We start from the raw sequence: 22,099 nt of genomic DNA on the forward strand, positions 1-22,099 counted from the left end.
TTGGGCTGCCTGGGGCCCCCCAGTGCCCCGTGGCCTGGGAGAAGCCAGCTGGCGTCATCCTCCGCAGTCCCCTGCAGTGTGTAGGTAGGAAGAGGGGCTGCTTTCAGTGGCACCGCGAGGACTCCTGACCCCTCTCCTGCTCCGGCTTCATGGCTACTGAGCAGAGAAGATCTTGGAACACATGATCCTGCGCCACTTAGCTCCTCTCTGGCAGTGCAGGAGGACCGGGTTCATCCCTGGGCTCCGTGAGCCCCAGCGTGTCACGTTGCTACAGGTAGCCCAAGGGGGCAGGTGGTCCTTTCCTCCAGCTGGCCTTCACATCATCCCACCAGCCAATTTCTGACTCTCTCACAGGGAAGGGCGTCTGTCCTAAAGCCATGGAGGCATCCTACGTATCATCAGCTTGGTTTTAAAGATTGCTTCGTGCTGGCTGCCTTACCATGGGCCCACATGACAGCAGGAATGGCCCAGAAGGCACCTACTTTGTGCTCATCTCTACAGTGCCCGCTCCTGCCTGTGCTGTTGCCCATGTCCTCAGCTTAGTGAGGGCTGCCGGCGCCTGCGGTGAGGGGCTGGAAGCACCCATCTTGGGGCATATCCCCCTTCTCCCCCAGAGCTGTCTCCTGGATCCGGCGGTCTTGTTCTCTGTGCCAGGTAGGCCACCTTTGGTGCCCGGTCAATGCCTGTGGCCACTCAGTGACAACTCCATCTCCCAGGCTTGCCTCGTCCGCAAGTCCAAAAGGCAGCCCTGTGGCTCACACAACTGGTGGTCGTTGCCTGCTGCAGCCGTGTGACACTGTGAGGCTCAACGCCACCGGCACATACTTGCTTTTTTGGTTTCCCTGGGCTCCTTAGCTTTTGTGTGACTCCTGCCAGGAGACCCCTTAACCCCAAAGCAGTTGCTGACCATGCACCCAGTCTTTCTAGCTCGGCCCCGGCCATCAGAAAGCTTCACCATCAAATGCGTTGCTCTGTGTCTGTTGCCAAAATCCTGCTTCTGTGGCAATCAGCGACTGATGTCCTGACAACTTGCTTCATTTTAATATTCCCTCGGTGCTGTGCTGGGTCCTGCCTGCCAGCGCCCTTCCCAGCCTGCCACTCCGAATTGCTTGGCCCCCTTCCCCTATTTCTTCCTCGCAAGTGTGCACTGGCCATCTAGTCTTTGAAGGTGGTGGGAGGGATGGAGCGGAGCCAGAGCCCCCTCTCCCCCAAGGCCAAGCGATGCTCAAGCTGCTATGGATATCTGGTGTAGCCATGCCTGCTGCCCAGCCCTACCACAGAACTCCCCTTGTCTTCTTCTTACTGTCCGTCTTGATGGTTTGTGCCTTTCCCTTTGCCTTTGGAGGTCTCATGATGCCATCTTCACCTGTCTTCTGCAAAATAGCACCATAGCCTCCACCCTGGAGGCTCAAATCTAGCCTGCTTGACCCCTAATTTCAGTTCCTACTTATCTATTGGTGCCTCTTGAGCTTTTAAAGCTTCTGGGCTATGCTGAGGAATCATAAGCCTCCTTGAGCAGCAGTTTTAAATCTCAGCATGCTGCAAACCTCTTGGATGTAGTGCCCCCCTGCGTGGACTTCTGATGCACTTGAGGCCCAGCACTTCCTGAGGACAGGCAGAGCAATCATTTGGGCTGAGGTGAGGTTCCAGCAGGCATAGACACCCGTTAACCCTAGTCTGGAGGCAGTTTGTAGGGCAGCATCTGTGGTCAGTCACATCCAACCCTGCTCCTACGTGCGGCCCATAGCCCCATTCGGCTTGTATCTGTGTCCTGGTCTCCAGTTCCTGGTCAGAGAAACTAGCTCCATTCCCATCCCCGGCTTCGGCTCCTTGAGGCATCTTCTAGCTTGGGCTTAGCCGCTGGAGCAAGCTCCGTGGCCGTGGGAGGCCCTTCCGTCCTCTACCCCGTGGTGGAAAGCTCTCCTCCTTCCACGCTGTGGCTGAGATGAGAAAATGTAACTTTCCCTACAGGGTAAATGCGGAAACTCTTCAACCGTGTTGCCTCTAGGACAGCAATCTGCTCCTCACCGTACTGCAGAGAGCCGCGGAAAAAACAAGTGCAGCCGTCTGGCTGTCGGCTGCGCTTCCATGGGAAGGAGCAAGCATGTTTTATTTCTTCTCTTTATTTCTCCTCAAAGTGATGGGGAGGGCGAGTACAGAGACCGCAGCTCCCGTCTCTCTAAAATCTGTGCATGCCCAAAACTGGATCAGTCTCTCTCAGCTCTTGTTGTCATAGCTTTGAGCCCGCTCCTTTAACCTATTTTATTTGCAATGAAAAGTAATTATAGGGGTAGAAATAAGACGCTTGTCAGTTTTCTTGAAAATTAGGCCACAGCTGTCAGCCTGAAAGGGAAGTATACATCTCAAAGGAAGGATCTTCTGAGAGCTGCTGTTGCTTTACATATCTCCCCCTCCCATTCCCCTGCCCTTCATCCCCTTAAAAATAGACAAGGGTTGTGTGCCTTCAAGTGGAAGGAAAGAAACTCAGAGAAGGCGAGGAGAAGCGTCTTGTAGCAGTAACTTGTATCACAAACGACGTGAAGCGTGATGCTTCCTCCAAAACATTGCTGCGTGTTGAAAGCAGGGCTGGTTTAAGTATCTCTTTGGGTTCAGACAGGTGCTCTGGAGAGCTCAGATGAACGTGAGTCATTTCTCCTTACCTGGGGAGGTGGTTTTGAGCCAGAGTTCCTGCTCTTTCAGGCACATGTTGTTGGAGCCAAAGTTTCAGCCCTGCCAGGCGCACGCTGTAATACCTCTGTATCTGGTCCTCCTCCTCGTGGCTTGAACCCCAAGAGCCCTGAGCAGTATGTCTTGCTAATAGCATTGTGCAAGTGCTCCAGTCTCTCTGAATTCAGCTACCAGTGGACCATCACCTTGCTGTCTTCAGTGGCGGCAAGACTTGCAAGTTGATCAGCTTTCCTTAGCCATAGTAGATGCCATGGGTTGTTGTTGGGACCTGCTAATGTTAACCTTCTCTTCTCAGTGGCCACATTAGACTGCAAAATGCTCCTACGAATGTGAGGTTTGAAATCCCACCCTCTGCTCTGGGGATGAATCTTGTTGCCCAGTTTACTGTCAAGTAACTACTTGATTTAAAATTTGTAGAAGACACATCTCAAGCTTTATAATTTTTTTGCTTTCTTGGAGGATTGAGAGTGTAACAGCTACTTATTTTCCAGATGAGCCTCCTGTAGATGCTCAGCTATTCTTACAGCACCTTGGAAGATTTATAGGTCAGTGATCAATGGATCAGTGTGTACTTGCAGTCAGGGTAACTTTATCCCTGGGTCGTTGTAAGGTTCCTCAAGCGCATACTCTTGGGACACATTAACTTGGATGGCTGGAGGCTCATTCTAAATGTGTGTCTGATGGGCTCAGCCTTGGAGGAGTTGTTGCATTCATCTGTGTTACAGCTGTCTTAAGAGTTCAGGGATATCTTGGGCTGAGTGGACCATTAAGTTTCCAAATTTAGTTATCTTCTAGTTTCTGGTCTATCTGAGAGGATATTGTCGGTTGATCGTATTCTGTGCTTGTGGCTTTCTTCTCCTTGATATAGTGCTGTTTCCCCCTCCTGTTCTGCGTGAAGCTGTGGCTATTTTGCTGATCACGTAAGTAACTGAAGTGTTGGATAACTGCTTTATAAACTGAGGATGGCATCTTGGAAAGGTGCTGTATTAGTGAAGAACAAGGCATAAGCTTTGGACCCGCTCTGTTTGAGTCCTGATGCTCCTTGCAGAAATAGTTCCACAAAGGCTTTCACCAGTACCCCAAGAGCTTTCAGGCTGAATGCTTGTCTTCGCCTTATTCAGTACCTTCAGCACCTTGACACTTCCAGTCCTAAAGATCAAAACAAACTGTATGATCTCCGTGTACTTGGCATCTTTCAGAACAGTGCCTTGTTCTGGCAGTGGAGGTGGCAGCCAGCAAGTGCTCTCGAGCGTCTGTCCCTCCTTGCTGCCGAGTAAGACAGCTTCTGCAGTTAGCTACAGTCCTGCTCGAGGTCTGAATCTCCTTTAATGCCCCAACCAGTGTAGCTATTGGGAGAAGAAGTAATGCTCAGGGATAGTCCAGCTCTGGGCATTTGCTCCATTTCTGTGCCTCTGGGGAAAACTCAAAGGGCCTTCACACTTGGCAGTCAAAGGAGGGCTCTCAGGTGGAAACAAGGTTGTATTTATCTGGTGCTTTCCAGATCTCTGATAAGGCCCTGTGGGGTTGAAGTCAAGATGTGCACAGCCAAGAGATGAAGATGGGCTGTGAGATACTCAAACTTTTGGTAAGCGTATGGGAAGTAGGTAAAAGCGTGCTGCCAGCCAGGATGGTACTCAGGGGCAGGTTAGCTGAGCTCCAACGTTGTCTGGTGTCAGCGAGGAGTCTAACAAGGAGCAGAAGCAAAGGCTTGAGGCCCTGCAGGACATATAGATTTTGCTTCCAAAACAAACAACTTGTTTCTGCCTCTGCTGGGTTTTGGCCATCTGTGTGATGGGTATAACTGCTCGCCTCTGGGAAGCAAGGCTGCAGTGAGCTCCTGCCCTCTGCACACTGGCACCAAGGTCCTTGAACACCAGTTCTTTGCCACGTGGCCTCCGGTGCCTTGACCTGGTTTAGCTGAACTTGTGTGGCTACGGTTGGAGACGGCGCTCGCTGCACTTTGTCAAGACATGATAGTTTTCTGCACTGACCCTGCAAATGCAAGCGGGAAGTCTTTCTTGGGAATGGGGCGCTCTTCGGAGGGCTCTGCAAGGAGGCACCACAAAGTAGAGCATCTCACTGTAGCTATTTCAGTTGTAACCTTAATCCCTCTTTTTCTCCATGCAGAGGATTCAGGGCAGATGTGTGCTCTTCACTTGAGCTAAACTCTCTTTCTCTTCAAATCTGTCTCTGCAAGGGCTGGGTTATTATAGCTGCTCTTTACAAGCTAGTTGAAGCGAAGCAGGTTTGAGCATGACTCTGTCCGTGTGTATTGCCGTTCTCTAACTGCCAGAGTATTATCTGAGCATTGCTGAACCGTCTCTTGGGTAGCAAGCAGATACAAGCACATTAAGCATGCAGGGAGGCTGGATTTAGCCTGCTTTCCATAGGAAATAAGGATTATGCAATCACGTTGTGGGATTCTTCATCTTTCTCCTTCCTATGAGTAACTCGACTCATGTTGGTTCCAATCAAGTCTGACGGTGTAAGCATTCGAGAGACTCGGTTTCTGGGAGTTTCATGAACGGCGTAAGATAAAAATACCAGGTCAGCCTCACTGAAGGGCTGCACTGTTGTCGTGTCCGTGTGGAGCGCGAAGGACCTCAGCTCTCAGCTGGTGTGTCCAAAAGACTAATGTAAATTTGTGCTGCATGGAAACAAAGGGTAGCTTTGGCCTCACCACACTAGAATCTGTCATCCTTGTACACAGGCCAGTGGGTTTCAATTTGTGCGGTCCCGGATTTTCCATCAGGTGAAAAGAATCTCTTAGAAGGTCCCCGTGCGCAGGTGGCTCTGCGACATGCATGAATTTACTTTTCGCCTCCTTAGAAACAGGCCCCTGTCAGAAGCCCAGCAGCTGTGGGTCCAGATGCCTGCCAGCTTTTCGTCTGCTTTTAAGGTTGCTTGTGGTGGTTAGGGTTGAATATATGTGTTGCATTAGGAAGAGAGTTCTGCCTTGCGGTGGTTCCCGATCCATGGGCTACACAGCCCTTGGCTGAGAGCAGAGAAACCTGTTGGCCTTACTGTCCCCGTCTTTCTTAAGGCTGTGGTGGTGGTGAGCACTTCCAAAGACTGGCACTGCCGTGTGCTACCTCAAATATGTACAAAAGAGGGGACCCCAGTGCCTGGGCCAGGGGAGGAGGTGTGGGATGGCAGCAAGGTGGGAAAGGTGGGGTCTGAGTGGGTACTTGGAAGTGGTTGACCATTCAGCATTGCCTTTTTTGCCCGTGAGAGAGGAGCTTTGGCTGCCACAGGGGTGTCTGCGGAGGGTCACACCTGCGGAGGCGAGCGGTAGCTATGCTCCTCTTGGGGAGCTCCATCTGCTGCTCTCTGCTGTGCTTTGGGATTGCTGGGGATCCCTGCGGAGCGTGTTACGGAGGAGACAGCTCCAGCCCAGCCCAGCGCTGAGCTGGCACCGCAGCGTGTTCAGCAGTTGTTATGTTAATGGCTTCTCCGGAGCAGACACTCCGTGGGAGGGTTTTCTTGTTTTCAGTGAAATACTCTGCACCTTTTCCTTTTCAAGCAAAACTGTCTCAGAGGTTGTCTAGCTTCTCAAGATCTGGCACACAGCCTCTCGTGGGGGCAGAGCATGCAGATCTCTCCTCACGCTGGGCCTTGGCAGCCGCTTGGAGAGCTGCAGTCGGTCAGTCCTCAGGCTGGCAGCTCCAGGCCCGAGCTGGTGGCAAGAGAGGCGGTGGGTTTAGCTAAGTTTGCCGCAGGAGTGTGATAGTCATCCTGACAAGCTGGATGCTCTCTGGTCAGGATGGTGAGCTTTCTGCTGTGGGCTCTATCTTCCACCGGGTCTGGCTGGAGGAAGCCTCAGCGGCTAATGCCAGGAGCCGCTCCGGCGAGACTTATTTCTTGAAGGGGTTGCCCCCATGCAGCACCCCAGAGAGCAGAGACCTCCAACGTGTTTTTGGCTCTGAAAGAGATGGAAAGCAGAGATAGAGGGGCAGCATCAGCAGAGGAAGAAACTCTCGGAGGACGCTACAGGGAGGCAGCATTTGTAGTGTTTGCTGCACCCAGATGCACAAAGGTGGGCTGGTGTTAGAAAGCTAATCTTCACCCAACCTCCAGGGCTGCAGCTGGGTAGGAGGTGGCTTTCGCACGCTGCTGGTGCTCTGGCTGGCCAGGAAGCACCCAGGCACCTTGGGGAAAGCTGAATGGTTTGTACACCGGGCAGTGCCACCCTCAGGGCACGGCCTTGGGTGACCCGTGCGGGTGGTGGGGAGTGAGCTTGTAACGCAGTGCTAGGGAAAAGGAGGTTCTGTCTTTCTTTGCTGGGCTTGATGCTTGCACGGTAAACTAGGTCTCCCAAAAATGCACTTGCCGTTCCCATTGATCAGCTCCCTTTGAGCTAATGCTCTTCTTCTTAGTTGACCTGACATCTTAAAGAGCAAGACTGAAGCTGTTAGAAGCCCAAGGGCTTCAATGTCAAGACATCAGGAAGAGTCCAAAAACCACATGAAGAAGGAGGGAACTGGCATGAGTCCTGCTTCTGCTCACGTTGTCTTCCTGGTGCCGGGCAAGCTTTTTGGTCATCTAGGGAGAGCTGTGACAGCTTCTCGCTCCAGAATTGTGCTTCTGAGGGACTTGCTTGTTGTGCCCCAGTTGCTTTTCTTAGGTCAAACTTAGTGATCTTACCGTGGTCCAGCAGATGCCATTCTGGTTGCAAGTGCTCCCAGTCCAACACCTTGTTGGTCTTCCCTCCTCCTCTCCATGCCTCCCACTGTGTATATAGATGAAACTTCTCCATCTGCCCACCACTCTGGGGCTGATTCTCAACTCCTGGGGCAAGGCGACGGATGCAGGGCTCGTACCTGAGCCTCCCCGTGCCGCTCGCCACTTTGCCCCGGTCCCTGCTCGCTGGGCTCTGCCGTTCAGCGGGTCGTTGGGTACGTGGGCTGCGCTCTCGCACCGTCCTGGCACACGGTGCCCATGAGCTCGGCCCCAGGAGACAGACCCTGCCGGGGCTGCAGCGCGTGGCACCCAACTGCAGCGGGTGGCACCCAGCGGGTCCCCTCTCCTCCCCAGCGCTGCCTCTCCAAAGCCTGCAAAATGAGAGCCGGCTCTCTTAAACTTTCAAAACGGTTAAAAATCTCTTGCATTAGGCGCTATGAATTTTTTAAAGCGTGAGCTGCGGGTTGCCATGGCTCCCGCTGCCCTGAGGAGCACATTTCTGAGCACTGATTCTGGAAAAGGGGGGAAAAATGGAGGGCTGGGATTTTTTTATTATTATTATTTTTCCGTCGCAATGGGGAAGGAAGCGGGGGAATAGCACCCTCCGGGCATTCCTGCTTTCCCCTCCCCTGTCCTCTCCCCAGCCTAATTTTATCTGGGCTCTGAAGGCTGCTTCCTCTGCAAATTCCTAAAGGATCCCAGCTGTTGAGCCGGCCGCGGATGCTGCTTTTCCCGGCAGGACAGCTTTGGCGGTGGGGGGGGGGGAGGGAGGAAGGGCGGCGAAACCGCCTTTGGAGGAGAGGAAAAGGGAGCGCGGGAAGAGGAGGGTGGGGGAGGAAGCACACGGCAGGGCTTTGCCCTCCTCGCGGCGGGAGCGCGACGTGCTGCAGCGCGGCGGGAGGCAACGCGGATGTGCCGGCACCTCGACGCCGGAGGAAGCCGAGCCGGAGCAGCCGCCTCGGTGCCCGCTGCTCGAATTCGGGCAGAGCGGGCGCGACGTCTCCCACCTCCGGCACCCGCTTCGGGGCCGGCGGGCGGCTCAGCCGACGCGCCGGCCTGCTGGCCCCGTTGCTTAAAGTGGGGCGAGAATTTCTCCTATCTGTGCCGAGCCCCCTGTGTATATATAGCACTAATAAAAGAAAATACTGGAGCCCTAACTGGTGCTTAATAACGAGTCACCTGCTTTATTTAAGCATGTGGCGAAGGGGAAGGGGCCTGAGCGGGTATTTTATTACGGTCGCCGCATAGTTGTCATGGCGCGATTGGTAATGAAACGCTGCAGCGATTCCTTGCGTGAACGTGCAGATTGCCGCTTGCAGCAGCCCCCTCCAGTCCACCCAGCGGGACCCGTGGAGCTCGGGGTCGGGTTTGTCGGCTGTCCGTGCAAGGGATGCCCTCGGCGCGGGGTGGCGGGGAGGGGAGCAGAGTTTCAGCTGCAACGATGTTTAGATTAGCCCCGTTTCCAGGCGTTGCACTGTCAAAGCAACGGGGCCGGGAGGGAAGTCAGGTTCTGTCCTTAATTGGAGATGTGTCTCCAATCCAGCCAGATCGTGGCGAGCCGGCTTGGAGCTCCAGGAAGACCTGGGTGCTGGAGTTCCTGGCCACGTGGTGCCAGGCGGCCTCCTCGCTGCCCCTTTGCCCATGGTTCTGGTCTGAAGTTGTCCTTGGTTCTGGCCAAGGACTGGGATGGAGGACTGGCTCTTCCCCTTGCCTGTGCTTTCTGCCTTTCTCCTTCCACCCTTGAGCCCCGGTTGTGTCATCCGCCTAGTTCCTAATTTGAGGAAGCATCTGAGATGCTTCACTTGGCGTTTGCCAACCCTGGACCTCTCAGCAGCACAGAGCGTCCCCCAGGGGTGCTGGCCCAGGAGCTTGGTCTCTCGGACCTCAGTCCTCCCCTCGCTGGTTCAAGGCACGGTCGTCCCACTTGGCCGCCGCTAGCGGCTGCCCAGGCAGCACCGCGGCCCGTTTCTGAGCCTCGCGGGCACTGCGTGACGCAGCGCCGCGGCCACGGCCTGTCCTCCCGTCTGCCGGGAGCCGTCCCGTTGCTCTCGTTGTGCCCTTTCCCGGTGTTCGTAGGAAGCAGTGATGCGAGGCTGCCCCTCGTAATCCTGTCCCCTGGGCTCGCTGCTCAACGATCGTTAGGTTGATGGGAATTCGTTACAATTGACTTTGTAGTGCTGGAGGCTTGGTGACCTCTGGATCCCAGGGGATTTGGCTCTAGAGCGACGTTTGAGCGCAGCCTGGGGACGAGGTGGGGACCCATTAGGGCTCCCTCCCGCCTCGACTGGCACGGCGTGTAGCTCTGCCCCGAGCTGCTCTATTTAAAGGAGGCCACTAGCTGCCTCGCTTAGATATCTGGTCCCACCACTGCGTGGTCCCCAGGCGCTGGGGCCATCAAGAGTGGGTGGCAGAGCCGTGCTAGTCGGAGACTTGCACCAAGCGCCCTTGTGGACCGCCATCCCTCCCCTCCGGCCGGATCACGGCACGGCTCGTCGCACCGGTGCCGCTTGCGCGGGGGGCGGGGGGGGGAACGCGGGACGGCCGCAGGGCCGGATGGCACGGCACCCACGCGGCATCTCCGGGGCTGCCCTCTCCGCTCCGGTCCCCTCCCTGCCCAGCCGCTGAGCGATCACCCGCCTTGGTCGGCCGCCAGCGCGTTTCTTCTGCCGGGGGGAACCGCCGCAGCGGCGTTTCCCGCGCGCCCGCCGGAGCGCGGCGGTCGCTTTCTTGCAAAGCTGGCTCGGGGAGAGCCCCCATTGCACCCCCGGGTACCCCCGGCAGCAGCGAGGGGAGCCAGGTCCGGGCGGGGGCGCTGGGAATCCCGCCTGTCCCTCCACCTTCTCCCTCAGCGCTGCCGGGTGCCCTGTCCGGGTTGGGTGCTAGAGGACATGTCCAGGTGGAGGGCAGTGCTGGAAGGTGCTGGAACGGCGACGGAAAGAGCCGGTGCTGAATGCTGCGTGGGCTGCAGAGCTGGTGGCGACCCCCCTGCCTCTCTTCCCCGTCTGAGAGAGGGGTCCTTTAGGGTGGGATTCGCCGTGGTCTCTGCATCCCTTTCTCCCCGTGCCCTTTGAAGGCATGAGCTCCCATTTGCACGTGAATTTTGCTTCCGGAGCAGAGGGAAACGGCTGCAGCGTCGGGGCTTGGGCGCGTGCTGCAAGCCCCGGCGTTCGTCCCGAGAGCCTCCTTGCAACCAGCAGCCCAGGCGATGGGCAAGGGAGGGCTTCCCGGCACCGCGCCGCAGCCGCCGCCTCCCGTGTGCCCGCAGCCGTTCGCCTTGGCCCTGTTTACAAGGCTGACGAACCCTTTTAATTTAAGGAGTTAAATTTTAATGGCCTAAATACTGCGCTTCATTACTGCTGCCATGCGCCTGCTGGTGCTGAAGAGCCGACGGCTGCCCGGCGCGCCCGGCTCCCCGGGAATAAGGCAGCCTCTGCCGGGGACCGGGGTGGGGGGGGGGTTGTCACCCAGCTGGGCGATCGCCTCGAAATCTCAGAGCATAAGGGCCAGGGACGCAGCGGGGCTGCGGCAGCCCCCCCCCCCCAGCCCCCCGGGAGGATGGGTGCCGCGGGGGGCGCTTTTCGATCGGCATGTGACAGGGCTAATAGCTCCTTTGGTGCGTAGCGAGGAATTGATTATTGGTACTGCAGAGGGTCTGGCCAAAATTAGCTTAGCACAGGATGGCCGGAGGAGAACAACTCGCTTACGGGCTCCGGAGGCACAGGGCACGTCGCGCGCTAAGGCCAAAATTGATGGGCTGGAGTTTGCAGGAGCAGGTCCCAACACCTTTCAGTTACGGGGTGCTTTCTCTCGGGGTATCAGTGCTGCAGCTCATGAGTCACGCTTCTCCGGTGGTCCCTGCTCCCACCTGGAGCGCCTTGGAAAGTGGAGGGGCTGAGCATGGGTCTGCACTTGAAAGTAAAACTTGTGCTCCACGTCCCTAGGGTCTCATCTCCTGGGGCTCTCCAGCAGGTTTTGGGCTGCACCCTTGCACACATGGACTTGTTGGGCTCTCCTGGTGCCCCTGCTTGTGTCCCCGTCACCTTCCTGACACCTGCAACATGAACATTGGCCAGAGCAGAATTTCTCCTGAAGGAGCTGCTGTCTGGTCAGGTTGGGTTGGGTAACTGTGAGGCCCATGGGTGACACATTTGGTCACCGGAAAGGACTTTCCTCACTGCATTTCAACCGTGTGGGCCAGGGTAGCTGGAGTGTGTCCACCACTAGCTCGGGCCGGGGAGAGTTTGGCCCATCGCTTTGCCAGCAGGAAGGGCTGCATGGGTGAGCTGCAGACACCCGCTGCCAGACCTCCTGATCAGATTTGGGGGTTGAAAGTGGTCCTTAAAGGAACAGAGCCCACGTGAGGTCTAGCCCATGTCTCTCCTGCGCCGCGGCTCAGCATGGAGCGCTTCTCGGCCTGCCGGCAGCCGCGCTACTCCGTATAGGGGCAGGAAAGAAAGCGATGAGATTTTTTCAGTCTTACGGCTGTTAAGAAAATCATATGTGGTTGGGTTTAGTTGGTGGCATTGCAGCAGAAGTAATTGCCTCGTGTGCTGAAAAGCCAGTAGAAATCATGGCTTCAGGTAAAGATCTGGGTTTCTGGGGCGGGGACACCAGCCAGTGTGGCTCGGTCCAGGATGAGCCAGGTTCACGAAGCTTAAAAGCCGGTGGCTTACAGCTCTGTGCCTGGAGCCTGCTGGGGACCTGTCCCCTGCTCCGTGGTGAGCGCTCCTCGGTGCCTGCAGCTCCGGCAGATGGGAGAGCAAAGGGTTCGAGGTGCCTCCTCCTCCTCGTGCAGGCGATGGAAGTGGGGCGAGAAGCTCCTAAAATTTGCGGGTGAGGAGCAATTGGCAGCGCCGCGCTGGGCTGCGCTTTGCGCTCGGAGGCCCTCTCCCGCTCTTAGCCCCGGCCGACGGCTGCGGGTGCAGGCTGCGGGTGGCTGGCCCCGGCCCTCGTGCCCACGGCACCCAGCCCCTTTTGCAGAGGCCTCCAGAGTCCTCTGGCATCTCGGCTGCTGCCTGGTGAGTCGAAGGCACCTGTCCCCCTGCGGCCCCCTTCGCCTGCCCTCCTCCGCTCACGTTCTCCTCGTGCCATGGAAAGCCCTCCCGGGAACGGCTCCGCGTGGCCTTTCCCATGTCACCGACACGCAATCCGCCCGCGGCTCGCAGTTGGCCTCAGCTGCTGGCCGCTGTCACGGAGGCCAGCAGCTGCGCGCTTGGCCAGTTGTCCCCTCTGCTGCCCAGTCCCCCATCACTTTGGGGAATCGAGGCTGGGACCGTGAGGAACCCTCCGTGGCTGCTGCAAAACGGGGCATTGGGCCAGCCCCTGCCCGCACGCGTTGATCCCTGCGAGCTCCTGGCACGCTGCCGCTGGGCAAGGCTCGGCCCCGCGCTGCCCCGCTCCCTTCGGATTAGGGTTGAGGGTTTGCCTGTAAATATAGTATAACGCTGGGTTGGAGGAACAGGAATGTGAACCTGAGCTGCTCCAGCAAGGGAGTAAAACCTGCCGGGCGGGCTGGAAAGTGGAGCTCGTACACGCACGTGCATGGGAAGGAGCAGCATGTGCCTTGTCTTGTTGCCCACCGCCGGTCCTGGCTTTCTCATGCCCGCAGGCGCCTCGTGGACGCTGAGCGCTGAGAACAGGCACATGCACTTCTGCTGGAGGCCTGGGGGTGTCCTCCAGCGGGTTCCAGGAGAGCTCCTGCATGGGCGCAGTGGAGCGAGCACACCCTTGTGCGGTGGCATCGCCAGGCAGGTCCCTTGCTACCAAAGCACTCCAGTCCGCCGCACAGGTTGGGGGTGATGCCTCTTTCCCAGGAGAGGGAAGAAGGTTGGACAAGTGGCATTTGGTGGCTCATCACGTCCCGTCAGTGCCCCGGAGGTAATGCAGGAGTTGAGCAGGGGCTGAGGTTACCCAGTTTCACCTGGGCAAGCTCCTTCCTTCCAAAGCTTTTAATTTCCTCCCCACTCTGTGTAAGAAAAGCCACATGCCACCCACAGACAGACACCTTGGAGCTTTCCTCTCCCACCTTTAAGCTAGTCCTGGGCCAAAGCTGGTGGAGGAAAGAGGAAATAAAACCAAAACTGGATACATGGGTCTCTGCTGGGGGAAGGGGAGATGTGCTGTGCATGGCTGTTTCTTTAATGCAGAATGTTTTCCGATTTCCCAATGCCACCAAAAAGGGGTGGGGGGGAGAGAAAAAGTCCTTCCTCACTAATCAAAACCAGGCCTGAAATTAGAAAGCAGTTTGTATTCAGACTCCGGCTTGCTGGGAACAAGGCATTAGCCAGCAAAATGTCAGAGTTTCTATTTCTGGAAAATGATTCCTCATTTTTGATCGAGGGGCGGTGGAGGTGGGGGAAATGGGGGCTGGACCAGAATATTTTCCTTAAAATGCCTGCTCTGGAGCGTAGGCGTGTGAGGGCAGCTTTGGAGGTCACTGAAGTTCCTCCAAAGCTGCCTTCCCTGGCGCTTTGCGGAGAGCTTCCCAGAAAGCTTTCCGGAGTGATTCTTGTTTGGCTACCCTCCTCTGAGTTGCTTCGTAGCCTTTATGCCTGGGAGCTATGAAAAACAGGCTTCCCACTGGCCCTGTGGAGCAGAGTGGACTCAGCCTTGCTAAACTGCGCCCGCTGGGTCGTCTTTGGCAGGGTGGAGGAGAGGGATGATGTCCTTTTACAGCCGAGGCAGCAGAAAGAGGCAGGAAAGACCAAGAGATGGAAGGTTTGCACCTGGGTTGGACTGTCTACAGTTGCATCTAGGGCTTTCCCCAGCCTGATGCACACCTGGCCTCAGCTGTGTGCCTCAAGGCAGCTCTTGGGTGGGCACAGAGACGAGCTGGGGAGCTGCAGGGAAGCAATGCACACGGGTCACGGGGAGCAGAAGAGCCGTTTCCCAGCTCTGCTGGCTGCTGAGGCAGAGATGGAAGATGCTCAATGCTTTGCAATTAGTCCTTTTCAAGCTTGTCTCATTAAAACTCTCTCCTCATTAAACTGCAGGGTGGTCTCAGGAATAGTCAGAGCTGAAATGTCCTAGAAACTCTTTTTCTCCCTGGATATTTTGGATTGTGGGCTGGAGGAGCCACCCCTTGCTTGGACTCTGCTGGTTCAAAGAGCACACGGTTAGTCATCTAGAGGGTGGACTTCGGACACTGGGGTGTTGGAGAAGGGTAGGAAGGAGACCAAAACATCCTGCTCAGCAGTCACATGCTCACGTTGGAAACACACAGGCTGGGCTTGCTTTTTGGGTTTGCACCACCCTCACAGCACCGCCGGGTGATCCTACCCGCCTGTAACGCCGAGCTTCCTTTGGCAAGCTGGATGCAGGACCCAGCTGTTGATTTGCCTCTGGCTCCATCAGGTTGAACTGAAAGCATCTCAGAGCATGGGCTGGTTTCCCTTTTCTCCTCCAGCTTCAGGGGCTCTGGGGAGCTCCTGTTTGCTGCATAAGGTCCCCCAGATGTGGGTGCGCATTCAGGTGCTTCCCAGCTGCTTGCTTCAGGGGCTGCTCTCTGCTTCTCCGCCTTCCCCTCGATGCCTCGCTTCATTGTCCCAGCAAGTCCAAGCTGGAGAAGCTGGGGAAGCGTTTCATCCCAGCAGCCTGTGAATGCAGCCACTTACATAAGAATAATTGGGATAAATGAGCTTATTTATCACTGCCCGCTCCATTTTAACCCAGTCCATAACGAATGTGAGATGAGATTACATAAACCCCCATACAGAGAATCTCATTGTCAGGCAGCGGCCGCGTCACTGATGGCAAGAGCGGGACCTGGGCGCTCCCTCGGCGCATCCCCGCTGCCGTGCCCCGGCAGAGAGGAGCTACTTGGGCGCCAGGGCTCTGCAGAGCCTGCGCTGGGAACAGAGGGTGCAAAGCTACGTGCTAGAGCCGGGAATTGGGAGGAAGATGCGGGGGTTTCTTCCTCCACCGCCTTGTTTCGAACGTGTTTCCTCACAGTCTTTCAGGGCGTTGGGTGCATCAAAAGCATTGGGCAGGAGGGCTCAACACGCTCAGCTTGCGCGTGGTGCTCAGTAGCTTGCAGGCATCATCCAGCGTGAGGCTGCCTGCAGACCATGTCCTCCTCGCTGCTGCTGAAAGAGAGCCGCCTGGGCACCCACCAGGCAGAGCCATGGGCAAAGGTGGATCCGTGTGGATGGAAAAACCATTTCTCCGTTGCCCGTTAGGCTTTACCATCCTTTTCTGAGGTGCCCGTGGGGGCTCTTTGTGTCCTGGCTTTCAAGGACGGTGCTAATTGATGGCCTCTGCGTGCTGGGGGAATGCAGGAGGCCCCAGAGGCTCTCTGCTCTCGTGCTGGAAGGAGCTCACTTGGCAGCAGGTGTCATCACCTCCCTGCCCGCATCCTCCTCCAAATTGGTAATTAATTCACTGCAAGCCGGTCCCTGGGGGCACAGCACTATTAACCCCTCTGTGCTTGGAGGCAGCAGCTTGCTGCTGGGTTTCTGAGGGCATTGGATCCATGTCAGGATGCCTCTGCCTTCTGCTGTGCTGGGTTTATTCCCATAGCAGCCCGTGGCAATCCAAGTAAATCATGCCTCCCACTAGGCTCTCCTCCATCCCCTGCCCATAGCGACTCTCCGAAGGACGTGAGACCAGGTTGACCACTGCTTCCTCCTCTGCATCATGCTCTTGACCTCGTTTGGGGACGTTCTACCTCAAGTGCCACGTTTGGCTGCTCTGTGACTGACTGCACCTTGCACAGGAAAGCTGGTGTGGCCACCGGCACAGCTGGTGCTCTTTCCACCTGTGAGAACCAGCCTCTTCCTTAAGCTGCGAGGAGCACTCCAGCGCTCTGAAAGCCTGTGTGAGCTGTCCTAAAGGAATAACTACACAAGTTGTGGTTGCGTGCTCTAGCTGGGAGTCCAAAAACACCTACGAGCTGGTATTGCGCTTCAGGGTACGGTCTTAGGTGTCTTCTTTGAGCCAGGATCCTGCTTGTGTAACAGTGCCTGCACGTAGTTTGTGTGGCCCCAGGCACGCTATGGGTTTCCAGAGAGGGAAATATTTAAGCAGCGCTGGCAAGCCCGTGCCTTCAGCAGCAATCGGTGGCTCCTCTTCCTGTAGCTGCCAAACCAGCACTGGGCCCACTCACTCTCCCACTCCCAGAGCGTGCTTTTGGCAGGTTTCATGTGTTGCCCCACCACTGGCCATGGCGGTGGAGAGCTGGAAGGTCTCCTCCTGCCCTTGCTCAGGGTGCAGATCACCCCAGCCCTGGCCGCGGAGGGTTTCAGGTGTTCCCCCCACAGCCCGTGACAAGCCGGCCAAACGGCGACACGCTGAGCAGTGAGCCAACGCCTCGCTCTTCTCCTACCCACCCGGCAAAGCGGATGCTGCTTCTTTTGCCTCTTCAGATCCTCTTAAGATGCTTTCAGGGGGGATTCAGTTGCCAGTTCAAACGATCTGATGCTGAACGCTGCTTTGTAGGCAGCTGGGGTAGAAGCAGTGGAGCTCTGGGGGAAGCCAGCACCTTTCCCGGGTGCAGAGGTTTCCCATAAGCTAGTGGAGGAGCCGATGCCCCCAGCACTGGTGCACATGGAGCATCCCAGTTTTTGGAGGCGGGAGCTCGTGACACCCATGCTCAGGACCGTGTGCACGTGCAGGGATGCTGCGGAAGTTTGGAAGCTCTTCTCATCCCAGGCCCATTCCCTTTCCATGTACTCAACTCCACGTTCCTCTGATCTCTGCCGAAGAATAAGACAGGAGCTTTCTCCACTGGGGCTCAGCAAAGTCTGGGTGCTGGAGGAGCCGGATCAGCCTTCTCCAGTTTTCTTTGGCGATAGGCCCAAAGGGCTGAGCCCGCAATGGGCAGCGTTTCAGGTGTCCTCAAACAAACCATCCAAAAACGCAGGAGCTCGGCAGCCTCGGAGCCACAGTGGAGAAAAACAGGAAATTATAAAATCCAAACAAACGCTGGGGAAAATCTGGTTTTCAGTTTCAAGTCTAAAATGTTTAAAACTTTGAGAATGCCTCAGTTTATTAAGCAGAACATTCCTGCTGTGACCTGCCGAACCCCTGCGGCAGAGCCAAGCAGAGGCAGGGCGGCGCGGAGCTGCAGCGCCGGGTACGCGCTGCTTTGGGGTCTGTCGAGACCCCGTGCCGAGGACCGCAGGGTGGGCTCCTGGCTCGGCTCTTGGCTCCCCTCCGGCTCGCCCTGCCTCTGCCTTAGTTTCCCCGATGATTGCAAAACAAGCCTCTCCGCTTCTGCAACGTCTGGATAGGGCTGTCCTAACGCAACTCGCTTTAACCACTAATCTGGTGCCTGCCTGTGATGTTACGGTCCTGGCCTGCACATCTACGTCGTTGCTGCAGCTAGCTGTGCGGAAACATCAGCTGAACAGCTCTGCAGCGATCAAAACAGAAAATCGAGTGTTGGGAGTAATTAGAGAGGGAGCAGTGAAGAAAACGGAAAATATCGCTACGCTGCTGAATTAACTCCCAGCCTGCTGGCATCCTTGTGTTGCCCTGGTCCCCTTCCCACCACCGTTGCAAAAAAGGCCTAGTAGGATTGGAAGAGCTGCAGGATGGAGAGAGCTCAAAGGCCTGCGGGTCCTTCCGTCCTAGGCGAAATCAGAGTTAGACCCTTCAGCCAGCGAAAGGGAGCGGAGAGGGCGACACGGGAGAGGACTGAAGGCCCTCGCGGGGGTGTGGGGGTGTCAGCAGGGAACAATAGCGCCTTTCACAAGAGCTGGGAGGCAGCAAATGAGGCATGTTCAAAGCAGAGGCATCTTCCAGGTTCACTGATTTGAACTCTGGAACTCCTCGTCACAGGACTCCGTGGGGCCAGAGTGTGGAGGAGTTCAAAAAGCAAGCAGGCGGATTACTGGAAGAAAGGGGTTTTGTACGCAGAAGGACAGTCTCTGGTTCCGGAGGTCTTGGGGACTGGGAGGGAAATACTCCCAAAAGATTGCTTTAGCTTTATCATGGTGCTTACGCTTCCTCCCTACCCGTTCACAAGTGTCAGAGGGATACTAGTCTAGCTGGATCTTAGAAGTTCCTCCATAACCATGCTACCGCGTGCTCCTCACGGTTGTCAGGGGACAGACTGGAAATCAATGCCGAGAGCTGCCTCTAGAGAGGTCAACGGGGGCCTTGAATCAGCAGCAAGCCATGCTAGCAGGTGCCAAGGAGGTCTTGGACCAGCATGTTTGAGGGTGCATTTCAGCGTCAAGATGTAAGGGGCACAGTTCCTCCTCTGGCTGTGTCCTGGTCTGAATATCTGTACCCTATAAACGCAGAGTCTGATCCTGCCCTATGACAGCTCAACTCTGACGGCAACGTGCGAGTTTTTCCAACCTCTGATGCTCCCATGTTTATCACTTGTGAACATTTTTTGCAGGAATGTGTGGTCTCAGGTTCTCAGCTGCACTAATTAACCATCTCCCCCCGCCTTTCTTTTTTGTTCTCTGTGATACACAGACAGCTCTGTCTGCTTCTGAATGCAGAAAATATCTTCCACTCCATGGCAGACATACTGCTTCGCGAGGAGGACCTCAAGTTTGCCTCTACAATGGTCCATACTCTGAACACCATCCTGCTAACATCCTCTGAGCTTTTCCAGCTGAGAAATCAGCTGAAGGACCTGAAAACCCAGGTACGTTGAGTGGGAGCACTGTCCATGAGAGCAGGCTCAGTTACCTCTTACACCCATATCAGGGGATGCGGTGAGGGTGACAGTGACCTGAAAGCTACCTGGGGGTGCTTTTTCGTTGCTTAGTCCCTGTGTGACTGATCTCAACAGCTCACCTTGGGCCGGCTCCTTCGTTCCTTCCCTCTTTCTGCAGAAGGAAAAGGGGCGCTTTCGGCTTCTCTCCACCTGGATTGCGGAGGTGCAAACTTGGGGGTCCTCGTATTTTTTCTGTTTCTTACGGCTGTCTCCTGGCATGCTCCAAAGAGTCTGTGGCTTCAAAGCTTTTGTTCCAGCTGGGCATGGTCAAGGGAGGAGCAGCGGATGAGGAAGTGAGCGTGCAATAGTTAAGATTTAGACTTCCTGGACCTGACCCCGGCATTTCCCTGGGCTGTTCATTGAAGAGGAGGTCATGGGCAATTGCCTGTTTTGGATGAGTTTATACTTTGCTCAAGCTTTGGTAGACAGCTGAGGCTTCGTGTTAAAGTGCTGCAGGACGTTGGGTGGAAAGTCACCCACATGCTGAACATCTGGCCCCTGTGAGATAAAGGAAGAACTTTTCTCTGCCACTGCTTGAAGGTGTGATGGCTCCTGTGTGAGTTTAGCAGCTGAGCTGTGGTGGCATGTCACTGTCTTCTCCTGAGAATGCCACTGAGCCTACCAAACGTGGCCAAAAAGGCCTGCGAGGCTGTCTACCTTGCTCTGAAACAGAACTAGCTAGATTTCTCGGTCCAACACATATCTAAAGCTTTCTTAAAAATCTCTAGCTCTGGAGACACCAGACCTGCCCAGCAATCCATTTCTGTGCTTCATCAAACTCCTTCTCAGAGGCTTGTCCTGAATGTGAAACCTAATCCTTGATAATTAGCAGCCCTAAAATACTCAATTTTCCGGTGCCATTCACTCCGGGTTAGGCTGCGTGGGTTGGGGACCAGAGCCTTTGGAGACTAAAGGCAGCATTATTGCAGGAGCAGAGTGTTCATGGACTGTTGGATGTTTCATCTAAGCTTCATTTTGAACATTTCTTGCTTTCCTCTGATATTTGTCTATGCTTCAGCTCTTCCAAATGAAGCAATGTCTTCTTCCTTCCTTCCTGAACACCTGCCTGTTCCCTTTTGGGCACTGCCTGTCCTAAATTACAACAGTGTTTCCAGGCTCCTTTGCAGGGACAGAATAGCTCTGTTTTACAGATGGGAAACTGAGGCAGAGAGATGACTTGCTTGAAGCTGGTTAGAAATCAGCTGAGCTGCTATTCCCCAGAGTCCTGGTCCAGCTCTTGGCCAAGATGCAAGTTCTGTGGGCAGGTATTTGTGTGAGCGCTGATCGGCAGTGAGAACCGGTGCACAGTCACGCTCTCCAGCGAGCAGGGGGACAGCGTGTAACGACTTCAGGCAAGTGGGATGGCTTGAGGGGCCCTAGGAGGACGTGTCCAACTCTGCTTTCCTCTCCCCAAGGGAGACTGGGGTCTATCCCCCTGCGTCAGAGAGCAGCCCTTGTGTAAGCTGATCACAAAGTCTGCGTGCTCTCGCAGCTCCCGTGCAGCCAGCCGAGCCCTCGAGCAGCTGCCACCTCCGTCTCGTCCCCCCAGCATGCTCAGTAGGAGACAGGTGACGGCAGGCGAGATCCCCACAAAGCCCCGATGGTCCCTCAGCTGTTCATCCCTTGCAGTGTTTCCAGAGCAGCTGCCACTGCCTCCAGCAACGGCGAAGTCCAAGTGGGACAGCGAGAGGGAGAAGGACTTTTCCTTGTAGGTACCGCGTGCGTTTTGCTGAAGGCCAACAACACAGTGTTCTCTCCCCTTGCCTGGACTAACTACAGCCCTCCAGCCCACTGTCTTGGTGGCCCTGCATGGTCTTGGTGGCTGGGCCTTTGGGTCTCTTGTTGAGGGATTTTTATCTCCAGGTGGGTCCTTCCAGCCCGTGTCTGGGAGCTTGGGAGCTATGTTGCTGCCTCACACCTAAAATCGAGTCAAAATGGTGCTACTTGGCTCCTCAGAGCTTTGACTTGCGGGCTGAGAGGCGTCCCCCGGAGGGGGTGGGGGCTGAGAAGGCATGCCAGCAGGCATCCAGGGGCTGCATCTCCAGCCACCCCTCCCCTGCAGACACACACCGCTTTTTTTGATATCGCCTGAATTTATCAGCATGTGTCCAACCACAGCAGCTGCTGTGAGGGCAGTCAGGAATATGAAGGCAACTGTGGCCCAGGCCTGTGGTCAGCTTGTGTGTCATTTAGAGCATGTTTGTATATTCAGAACTCCAGAAATGTCCCGTCATATCTTGGCAGGGCTGGGATCGTGGCTTCCAAATCTGGCCGAGCTGGCAGTGTCACTCGGTGTTGGGGACCCGTGGCTCCCTATCTCCTAACGTCCTCTGCTCCAGCTGGTGGCCTAACCCCTAATTGCTTCCTCTTTCCTCAGGAGAGCCGTAACCTGTTCTGCTGCCTGTACCGTTCTTGGTGTCACAATCCTGTAACGACTGTGTCCCTGTGTTTCCTTACCCAAAACTACAAGCATGCCTACGACCTCATCCAGAAGTTGTATCCTTTGAGGGTGTTTCTGCAGGGCACCTATGCAGAGGGGAGCAGGCTGAGGAACCTGCAGGAAGTGGAGAGTAGCCACAGACTGCAGACCTTGGCTTCCGAGGCTGGAGTTGTGGCAGGGTGGTCAATTTGGATGGAAGCTCAGGAGTTCCCAGGTGAGGGTGCTTACAGTGCACTGGGTAAGGAGCAGCCTGCTTTTCTCCGTGTGCTGCTTCACCACTGTGGACAAGGGGTTGGCAGTAAGATGACAGAGTCCAGTTGGTGGTTTTAAATCCCCTGAGTCCATGGAGTGTAAGAAATCACCCCTCATCACTGGTGCCCCCTCCCTGAGAGCAGAGCTGGGCTTGTCTTCTGCTCTGGGTCCCTCATGACTTGGAGAATGGTGCCCACCCAGGGGCAGGGATGAAGCGTGTGGTCAGGCAGGGCCTCGAGCTCTCCTGGCAGCCCTGGTGCCCTGCCTGACCCATTGTACCTCTGGGCTGTCTAGTGGGCCCCCACTGGGCTGGCCAAGCCTCTGCTGCCTCTTGCTTGCCGCCCTCCTGCAGCCCATCATTACCA

At 55.9% G+C, this 22,099-nt stretch overlaps 1 protein-coding gene across 3 annotated transcripts in view; it reads left to right on the top strand.

The window, feature by feature from the left end:
* Positions 1–22,099, top strand: part of VAC14 (VAC14 component of PIKFYVE complex) — a 101,424-nt gene that overhangs the window by 68,534 nt on the left and 10,791 nt on the right. Inside the window, exons 15-17 of one of the 3 annotated variants that reach the window (XM_062586647.1) lie at positions 18,796–18,970; positions 20,672–20,750; positions 21,420–21,502. In XM_062586647.1, the coding sequence (XP_062442631.1) occupies positions 18,796–18,970; positions 20,672–20,750; positions 21,420–21,421 (256 nt within the window). In that variant the 3' untranslated portion in view covers positions 21,422–21,502. The other 2 variants (XM_062586645.1, XM_062586648.1) reach the window with 2 other exon arrangements.

The sequence above is a fragment of the Rhea pennata genome, chromosome 13 (genome assembly GCF_028389875.1).
Source record: "Rhea pennata isolate bPtePen1 chromosome 13, bPtePen1.pri, whole genome shotgun sequence".
In the NCBI taxonomy this organism is placed as follows: Eukaryota; Metazoa; Chordata; class Aves; order Rheiformes; family Rheidae; genus Rhea; species Rhea pennata.